At 32.0% G+C, this 10,219-nt stretch overlaps 1 protein-coding gene across 5 annotated transcripts; it reads right to left on the reverse strand.

Moving 5' to 3' along the window:
• Positions 1-558: 558 nt before the first annotated feature.
• Positions 559-5,985, reverse strand: LOC140840011 (transcription factor TGA9-like). 5 transcript variants are annotated; one of them, XM_073207085.1, is made up of 11 exons: positions 5,857-5,985; positions 5,331-5,404; positions 4,985-5,182; positions 4,479-4,757; positions 3,434-3,493; positions 3,002-3,079; positions 2,773-2,818; positions 2,077-2,348; positions 1,515-1,736; positions 927-1,069; positions 559-812 (listed from the first exon to the last, which is right to left on the reverse strand). In XM_073207085.1, the coding sequence occupies exons 3-11, from the start codon at positions 5,018-5,020 to the stop codon at positions 734-736; spliced, it is 1,215 nt and encodes a 404-aa protein (XP_073063186.1). In that variant the 5' UTR covers positions 5,021-5,182; positions 5,331-5,404; positions 5,857-5,985; the 3' UTR covers positions 559-733. The 5 variants fall into 5 exon arrangements, with proteins under 5 accessions (XP_073063186.1, XP_073063184.1, XP_073063183.1 ...); XM_073207083.1 differs by having other exon boundaries at positions 4,985-5,404; XM_073207082.1 differs by having other exon boundaries at positions 4,985-5,686; positions 5,857-5,975.
• Positions 5,986-10,219: the final 4,234 nt, after the last annotated feature.

Here is a 10,219-nt window from a genome sequence, read left to right on the forward strand (position 1 = left end):
TAATGGTGCACCAAACAATCTTTATTTATTTTTAAAAAAAAACTAACTCCCAATTCAGACAGTGCTTATTTATGTAAAAATTAATCTCTGATAAGAATTTTAGAAATTTGAACATTGTAACATTAAGGAAAACAAAATTAATTATTAATTTCTATCTAATTTTATTATTATCTAATGTTTGTATGTTAACATGTGAACGAGATCAAATAGTTCAATATGATAACATATAACAGCTACGTATTATACTACACATAATTATTAAAATTAAGAATTTTAAAAATCATTTTTCATATCATTTGATGATTCTTGATTAAAACATTTACTTATTTTTCGATGATACGAATTTGTAATAAAATATTTTATCTTTCCCTAATATAGTGGAAGACCCTAAACTAATACTCATTAAATTAAGGCAAAAACTTATGTGAGACGGTCTCACGGGTCGTATTTTGTGAGACAGATCTGGTCATCTATAAAAAAATATTATTTTTTATGTTAAGAATATTACTTTTTATTTTGAATATCAGTAGGGTTAACCCATCTCACAGATAAAGATTCGTGAGACCGTCATACAAGAGACCTACTCTTAAATTAATTTACATTTACAAGATAATAATATATATTGTATTACGTACAAAACTAAAGAAAGATAAACCAAGAAACCCTCTCTCCTCTAAATTAAAGACTAGAGACCCTATCATGTGGAAAACAACTTTGAATGAAGCCACTGATCTCAGAAATTTGAGAATTGGTTGTGTGAAGATTGTAAATCCATGGTCATTTGGCAAGAACTATCATCCGTGACCAAAGTCCTGAAAATATATTGTATCATATAGTAGATCAATTATATATATATATATATCATCATAAAACAAATTTGAATCATACAAGAAAAATTAATATACTTGTAAGTGAGGTGATCTTACTCTCTAGGTCGAGATGCCCATAAAGAACTGAGAGCTCGCAATCGACCATAGTACTCCCCGATCACCAAGAAGCATCGTGCCGCTTGTCGAACGGTTAATATCCGACATAGCCGATGAAGCGTCTGTTGTCTTAAATTGTCAGCCTATAATAACAAAAAAAAAACGAAGGTTGCATAAGCTTATACACTGTTTGACTTGTAGGATGGACGAGGAAGAGTGTACCGTATATTCATGATAAATTAATATATATGGACAACATAATGATTTACAACTATAATCGTTTATAGAACTTGAGTCAGACGTTGAATAAAACAAATAGACGTTATCAACTAATATCTCATATTTTGCACCAAACAGTGTCCTAATGTATCATATTAAACATCAAAGCATAGAATAGTTAATTATCAGTTGAAAAATGAGAGGGGCCATGCTGCATTATTGGTGACAGAAGTTCAAACCCTTTAAACAAGATAAGACCAACTTGATTCTATTTCTACTCGTCACTAATTTAAAAATATACATACTATTTAGCAAAGTCTTGATGATAGTCATCTGATCATATCTTGAAATCGACATTCGTATACGTACCTGACGAACGAAACCTTCGAGGTTGGCGATTTTGCCCAATGCTATAACCATGTGATGCATGCTATCATTTAGAGAAGAACTGGCAATGGTTTGCAGTAACGATTGGTGTAGTTGGTCAAGGCCTTGAGTAAGAGCATCCTCTGCCTGCTGTGAGGACTGTTGGAGACCACATATCCCTACTAATTGTTGCTCCGTTAGAGGGTCTAATTGCGGTATTAACATCTAATCATCAACAAAACATGGACCGTTAGATATATTTCGAATATAATTAAGGTACCATATATCTAGCCAAATCGAATGAAACGCACCCTATATAGTACAAAGTATAAACTCTTGAATCATATACGTATATGCCTCGAGTTAAATTATTAATGTATGGAGATTGTTGGCTGATGTTGGTGAAAAGATCCACAAATAACCTAAATTTTTCGAGGTTTAGGTTTATCTCCTTTATGAAACTTCTAGCTCCACCATTGTAGGTTGATATGATGGAATTATAAAAAAGTTTGACCAAATAAAAGAGCAAATATTAGAAATACCACACTTGATATAGATAATAAACCTTGATGAGATCAGAAGGCCGGAAACCGCCCATCCAAAGATAAAACCTCTCGACCGGAGTAGCCCACATTCCGGTGATCAGGTGGAAAACATCAGATTTGGCTGCCACTCCTTTCAGTCGAAAAATTTCGTCGTAATGCGCAATGTATCCGTCAACTATTACCCTTAGGTCCCCTTCAGATAAATGTGATTGCACTGCATCTCTAAGTTCAGACATATGGCCTAGATCATCATCTAACCATCTTGAATATTCCATATCAAATATTGCACCAGCTATACACAATTAAAATGAAAATTTTATTAAATTTAACCATGAAATTTCTCACGATATAAAAAGAATCATGTATATTAACTAACAAAGCACAATGAGACTTCCTTTATGGTCGATTATTAAACATCATAATTAAGGATTAATGAAATAAAATAAATTAAGTCAGAAGATAAAAAAATATACAAACTAGATCTATTTTAAAAAGTTTTCTATATAAAAAAATAAAATAAAAAAAAACTTTTGATAAATTGAAAGCGAAGTGATAACATGCATCATTTTCAATTTAAAAGTCAACCATGCAATATAACTTATGTTTTTTTTTTTTTTGGAAAAACAAAACTATTCATAAAAAGTCGCTGTTGAATTTGAGAACCGGAGGGTATTTTCGTTAATTACCAGAGTTGATGTTGGAGATGGAAGACTTACCAGAGCTGATATTCCCAGTTGTAACCCCACCACCTAAGAAAAGTCCCTGGTGACGCAATTATTCAAAAAAAAAATATTTTAGAGCATTAATTTTTTTAAATAAAATAATGGGGTATTGGGAATTTAATTATCGGGAACAATTTTCAAACTTATTTATTGTCCTTGTATTATCATTTTTTTTGAAGGTTTGTCCTTGTAATATTAAATGTGTACGTTGGTATTTATTTACCTGAGACCTTGCCCTCAGAAGGTCTTGCTCAAGTTGAGTGAGCCTCATCCTGCTTGATTCTAGCTGTTGAACATAGGCCTGAAAGAAGTAAGTACATCACAAATTTAGTTAAGTGTATAAAAAAGATCACTTAATATTTACTTATACTTCATTGTGATATAAAATATTATAAATATTAGTCTATAAATCTAACGTTGTATCACATAATCTTCATATGATATGCTCAACACAGTTAGATCATACAAGTCTCTCACGTTCATTTTCACCATGGCTCCATCCCACTCGACCGAATCCGAAATTCAGCTTTTATTTGTCCATAAAAAGTATCATTGACGTGTTTTATTAATACAGATTATAATGGTGTTTGAGAAGTTTTACTTTTCAGAAGATTTAAATTAATTAAAGTGATTAGTTAAACAACTAGAACTGTACCTTTTTCCTAAGCCTGCTCTTCCTTGCTGCCTCCCTATTTTGAGCTAAACGTCTCAGAGTCTATGTATATCCAGGAAACGAATCAAATCAAGATTAAAATTTTGTCAGCAAATAAATACTTACAGTAAAGTTATTTAAATCAAGTAAAAAAAAAGTCCAAGTTATAATGGACTTTTTGTGCTATAATACATCGTAGGTGTTATTGCATGCATGTGTATATATAATTAGTTTGGATTTTTCATCACCATAGCATCAATTACTTTCTCTGAATTTAGATTCAGCCCCTTTCTCCACATCGTCTGAAACATTTTCTTCCATATATAAACATATTATGTAAGAGAGTGTTAAGTCTAAATTTTGGTTTCATGCTATGTTTTGTTCTTTGATTAACCATACAAAACTAATCTCAACTGTCAATTTTATACTTGTGCATTTTTAGGAACCTCGTACTCTAGTTCATCTTAAATTCTTGATATTTTCCTGTGGTTCCTAGCATACTAACTGGTTCTTAGTACAAGTATCACTGCACCATTAATTATTTCAGAATTATGGCGCAATTAATTATGCAAATCTGTATTGAGTAAACAATGATGCATTTTTCCTCGATTTGGACGCTCTAATTCCCATAAAGAATCGGTGTGAAACGGCTAATAAAAAGTTGTTTTCTTCAAGAAAAGAGTGACCGATTTGAGTCATAAAAAATCCGCAACATGAATCTTGAACTCTATTTATTCGGCTGAAGGAGAAACTAACCTCCTGTCACCCATCTCTGCTCTTTTCTTTCCGAGGATTGAAAAGGGTTAAAACTGAAAATAATTGAACTGCAGTTCTTGGGATGTGAAAAGGTGCTATTTTTTTTGTGATAAAAGGAGCTAATTATTGACAAGAAATTCGAATTTCAATATTTTATTCAGAGAGAAGGAATAATAATAATTCTGTAGAGGCAAAAAAGATAAAAATAGAAATAGCTCAACTACTGTGAAGATTCTGTCGCCTTTGAGATTTGCATGTCAGAATGGGGAAAAAAAAGGAAAACAGAAAAAACCTTTTCTGTAGTTTGTTTGGCAGCTGATTTGGAGTGTGAAACTCCTGCTCTTGGACTTGGACTACCACTTCCACTTTCCATCTCTATATGCGATTGCTGTAGCGGTGGTTGCGGTGGCTGGAGGTGGTTGTGCTTGTGGTCAGAATCCCCCGCCGCCGCCGCCGCCGTTGCCCTTGTGCGGAGGCCCGATGATACCCTTGTACTGACCGGAGATTCAGAAGGCTTTATTAGTGCTGATCCTGAATCAGTACTCTCTTCTGCTCCTGACTTTGAACTTTCCTATATTAACGGCACACCGCAAGAAAATAAGTCAAACGGCTTCCGTCACTAAAATAAAAGAAAAATCATTATTTTAGATCCCTTTTTTCAATGTCGAGAAAGCTCCAAAACCAACTGCTAACAGATAAGCGCAAAGACTCGCAATTTCTAGAGCTTTGTTTATGAACCCCGAAATGGTCAAAACTGGAGGGGATTTAAATAAGGGGAAGGAAGTAAATAGCACGTACTCTTCGGCGGAATTTCATAGGCCAAGAAGGGAACATTTCCGGAGCTGCCGCAAGCTTGACTGAAGAATATAAAGCTGCAGAAAATCACAGAAGTGCACCAACTCTTTGAGGATCATGGAGAAACTTCTTATGGAGTCGAGTTTTTGTTGCTTGTTTAGAACCCCACGCCAATTAAAGTCACTAGCCCAAGAATGATTCCTACGTCAAAAATGGTAAGCCCCCACTCTTTAAGAAGGATTTGTTCAAAAGCGCCCCCACACACACCCGTACGTCTTTGTGTTTTGGAGTTGGTTGCACTTAATAAACGTCAGAAGAGAGAGAGAGCAAGAGAGACTGAGAAACATACTTTGATCTTCACTCTTGAAAGTACTATATTCCTCAGGTTCTCCGAAATCAAAACCAGATTCTTCTTGATTTCTTCTGTCAAATAAACGAAAACCCCATGTCAGAAATCGAATAAGGATAATCATGATCAACTTTGAAACATGAATATTATTATTAATGAATATTTGATTGGGTTCACTATTTTCACATGAAACTTGTATCGGTGTGATGAAGCATATGAGAAAGTGAATATGGAAGATGGTGATTAAGGTGGGAATTTTCGGATAAAGCAGCGGGCTCTCCAAGTACTCTACGGCTGGTCGATTCCCCATGCAAACTTTCAGAAATAAGAACGTAGGATCGAAGCGGTTAATTGTACTGCAAGGAAAAAAGAAGAGCTAATTTTTCTTGAAAATTTTCCACAGCCTGCTATTTCTGGACAAAAACTGGACTGAAAAATGGAAAATGATGGAGTTTCTTGGAAATATTAGATAATTTTTGACGATTTATGATACGAATACTCAAGTAGGAAACGGAAAAGTGATGACCTTTGCTAGAAAATTTTCAACAACATGCTATATATCTCCGAGTCGTCTCTGAGCCAAAAACTCATGATCTGGGAGATGGAAAAAGAATAGAGTTCCTTCAAATAATTTATCATTTCCGAACCAAAAACTCAACTGGTATGTATTTCGAGACGCTTTCATTATTAAAAAAAAAAGGCTGTGATGTCAGTTTTCATTCAATTATAATCAGATATTATATTGTATTTCTCTAAAATAATAATTGTTATTTTTGACTAAACTTTTCATTATTTCCCAAAATTACTTGCACTATTAACCACATTAGACGACTTTTGAATATATAATAACTTCAATGCTGGTATGTTACAAACAAAATCAAATATCAACTAACCCTGTTTCTCACCTTTCTTGTGCTAAAACTTTAGGCCTTTTTTCGTCGGTGGACGAAGAAAAAAGTGATTGAATTTTGGGTTGGATAGTAATTCTTAGAATTGAAACTCTAACATTAAATCTTGTCCTTGTAAACCTGCCACAGGTCCCCAGTCAAACAAGAGAATGAGGGAGTAAAAACAAGCATTTGTTTGAATCGTTTGACTCCTGCTCGCTTCTCATATAACCGCCTGTGCTTTCTTATTGGCCCTTCTGTGGGGGGCTCGTCCGAATTAATGGAAGTACAAAAAATTGTCCCATTTTCATTCTATCGGCAAGTAAAATTGTATGCCTTTGGGAGAAAAGGCAGGCGATTAACGATTTTAATATACTAACTTGCGCATTTTTTTTCATTTTGCATCCGAGTACTGATGTGACATCGAACATATCAGCAAACTCAACTATCACGTTAGCATTTATTCGGTGTCATGTAGCATTAGAGTGGAAAATAACTACATTTTAAAAAATGCATATTAGTGTACTTACACTAAAATTATGAATTAATTGATAATATGACCAAAAATGAAAAAAAAAAATTGCAAGTTCCGGAGCAAAAATGTTATTCTCCTTATTTAATGTACTTGTGATGCTTTAGTGATTGCATTACATGTCGTACTCATAAAAACTAACTAATATGTGTAAATGAGATTGCTAACTCCCGAAAGAATTAATCACTAGGGGAACTGGTCGGACATTTATCTACCACTCAAACATTCAAGAAAATGTGTTGAAATAATATTCAACAAGTTTTAATTGGCTGCGATGCTTTTTTTCTTCTCCAGTAAATGCAATTATTACACGATCAACATAAGATATCAGTCTCACAAATATAACTCGTGAAACCGTCTCACACAAGTTTTTGCCTACTATCATAAAGTGTCAATCCTCAAACAATTATACAGTTATATCACATATATAGGTCATAAAGATATATATCGTACATATAAAACGTATCAAACAAAAATATTAATTTTAATAATACCAATAAATAAACTTCAACTTGTGCATATAATATATAATTAATACAAAATTTTGAAATGGGTTTATTTGGTATTATCCGTTTTGTTGATGGGTCAACATCTAATCCATGTCATCTCTCAATATTTGTTTGAGAAGATGAATTTGAAATAAATAGATTTTGATTATAGTTTTATTGTTTACAACGAAACAATATATCAGATTTTAAATTTATATATTATTTGTTTACATATTATTAGTGCTCGTAGTAGAATGGATTTCAAATGATATCATAATTGAGTGAACTTGAAATCCATCATAATTAATATGAAATATTATATAAACACGTAAAAGATGGATTTGAATTTTATGTCTTACTTTTCAAAACAATAAAAATACAGTATTTGAAATCCATAATTCCAAATCAACCTTGAGGCCATTCCACGTAAATATTCTTTCCCTTGATAGTAATAAAAAATTCTCATTAATTTTATAAATTGGATTTTCTGATTTCCTTTTTGTGTGTGGATATATTGGATTTTCTAATTTCCTTTTTTGTGTGTGGATATATTGGATTTAGTTGATGTTATGTGTCGCATTTACTATATATATATATATATATCCTGGTATATTGGAGCGCGTAGTTCGTATATTTAGAATATATTTTTTTCTATATATAAAATTAATATTTATTCAAACATGTTTTCATCTAAATTTTTGTTTTCTTTAATTTTATTGAATAATTTTTTTATTTTAAATTTATTCCTTTAATATTTGTCTTTTATTGTTCTAGGAAACACGGGCTATTGTAATTTGATATAGGTAATTTCGACAAAAAACAAAAAAACAAAAAAAAAAAACAAAAACAAATTGGAGAAAGTACTAATATTTCTTCCTATTTTAAGTAGTGGGTCTAATTTTTATGATAATATCTAACATTATAGCGAAACAAATTACTATTATTTTGTAAAACTAGGGGAAAGGGGTTAGGTTAAATAGAAACATGATATCTATATTTATTATATGTCAATTAATATTAAATTTGTATGTTTTGGATTCGTCTCCAACATTTGCTTTTGATTGACATGCCCCCAACCAATATTGGTCTCCCTCAAACTGACGATCGGTTTATAAAGTTTAGCCATGAAGAAAAAAGTTTGATAACGTAGATATATGTATTTTTCTATATAAGATTTTTTAAAAAAAAATATATCTGGATGGAATATAATTATAAAAATAATAACTGGAGATGTGTCGGTCGCCTTTAAGAACACCACTAGCCCCTTTTACATGGAGAAATGTTTCAAGAAATATGTATATATTATTTGTAACATTTTAGCTCAATTTGTACTATTTTAGAAGGAGCTCAAGAGAAATGGGATTTCAAGAATCAAGCGTTTATTTGGTTGAAATTGTGATGTCTCATGTCTTAAAAATGAAATATTTAAAATGGATTTATAATGGATTACAATGGACTTCTATAGCAACTTAGGTTAATCATTTTCATAAAGCGAGGACGAATACGAAATATTGATATAGGGGTCCATTGTTCAGTTATACAGTCGCGGGTCCGGGCTCGAGGCGTTACAGAAATTAAATCCAAAATCAGTCGAGAGAAATTGAAGTTAGTATTTCTTTCCCGAATGGGATTAATGTAAATATTTAATGATTTTCTTGAGAATTATTAGCTTCTCATATTTGGAACAAATGGGTAAAATCGGGAATTGATATCTAATTTTCATTAAAATCATTAATATACATAGTAAGTGAGAATTTTTTGTGTGGGATGCTTTTTACATGGCTTAATCGGGAATGGTTAATTTTCGGATTATTTATGAATAATTGGGAATATAATAAATATGTTTTTGCGTTTTTTCAATATAATTCTTTATGTCATATATTTCACAAATATATATCCAAAAGCTGAAAGGAGACGAAGTATGGCGCTAGTTCGTGGCATATTATATATAAGCAAAAATTTGTGTGAGACGATCTCACGAGTCGTATTTTTTGAGACATGTCTCCTATTTGGATCATCCATGAAAAAATATTATTTTTTATGCTAAGAGTATTGTTTTTATTGTTAATATCAGTAGGGTTGACCTGTCTCACATATAAATATTCGTAGAGTGGGTCTCATGTGAGACCGTCTCACGGATCATAATCTATGAGACGGGTCAACCCTACCCATATTTACAATAAAAAGTAGTACTCTTAGCATAAATAATAATATTTTTTCATGGATGACCCAAATAAGAGATCCGTCTCACAAATATGACCCGTGAGACCGTCTCACACAAGTATTTGCCATATTCGTCAGACCATCTCATAAGAGACATACTCTATTATGAGTGGGTTTCATATGAGACCGTCTCACGGATCATAATCTGTGAGACGGGTCAACCCTACCCATATTCACAATAAAAAGTAATACTCTTGGCATAAAATGTAATACTTTTGCACGGATGATCCAAATAAGATATTTGTTTCACAAATATGACCCGTGAGACCGTCTCACACGAGTTTTTGCCATCTATTATATATTATAATATGCCAATTTCATTGGAATTTGAAGAGAGATTTCAGGAATTCACCTAAAATCCTTGCTTTGAAATTGCTTTAAGTAAAAAAACATAATTGTTTGGTGGCTTTTATTTATGAGCCAATCAATTATATGGGCGACCCTACCTAGCAAAGCAGATTCAATTTTATTCCAGTGGTCTATTTTGAATTACAGAATCTTTTTTTTTTCTAACATGAAACGGTACGATCAGCGATAAATCTTTGATTATGTTAAATAAATTATAATTGAATGTAATTAATCGTCTTGGCTTCTTTTTTTCCCCGATTTCTTAAAGTAAAGAGTTAATATTTTTAATTCAATTTTTGTTATAATAGACAGTTTTATTTTCACTTTAAAAGAATAAAAATAATAATAATAATCGGGGTAAAATTCCTATATCAAAAAGTCTATTGGGTTTAGTCTCAAATAATTTTTTTT

The sequence above is a fragment of the Primulina eburnea genome, chromosome 8, assembly GCF_022965805.1.
Source record: "Primulina eburnea isolate SZY01 chromosome 8, ASM2296580v1, whole genome shotgun sequence".
Lineage (NCBI taxonomy): Eukaryota > Viridiplantae > Streptophyta > Magnoliopsida > Lamiales > Gesneriaceae > Primulina > Primulina eburnea.

Coding starts and splice junctions, on each gene's coding strand:
- LOC140840011 (XM_073207085.1), bottom strand. CDS start 5,020: ATGTTCCCTTCTTGGCCTATGAAATTCCGCCGAAGA. Junction 4,758..4,984: donor CTATGAAATTCCGCCGAAGA/GTACGTGCTATT, acceptor CCGTTAATATAG/GAAAGTTCAAAGTCAGGAGC. Junction 2,349..2,772: donor AACTGGGAATATCAGCTCTG/GTAAGTCTTCCA, acceptor AATTGTGTATAG/CTGGTGCAATATTTGATATG.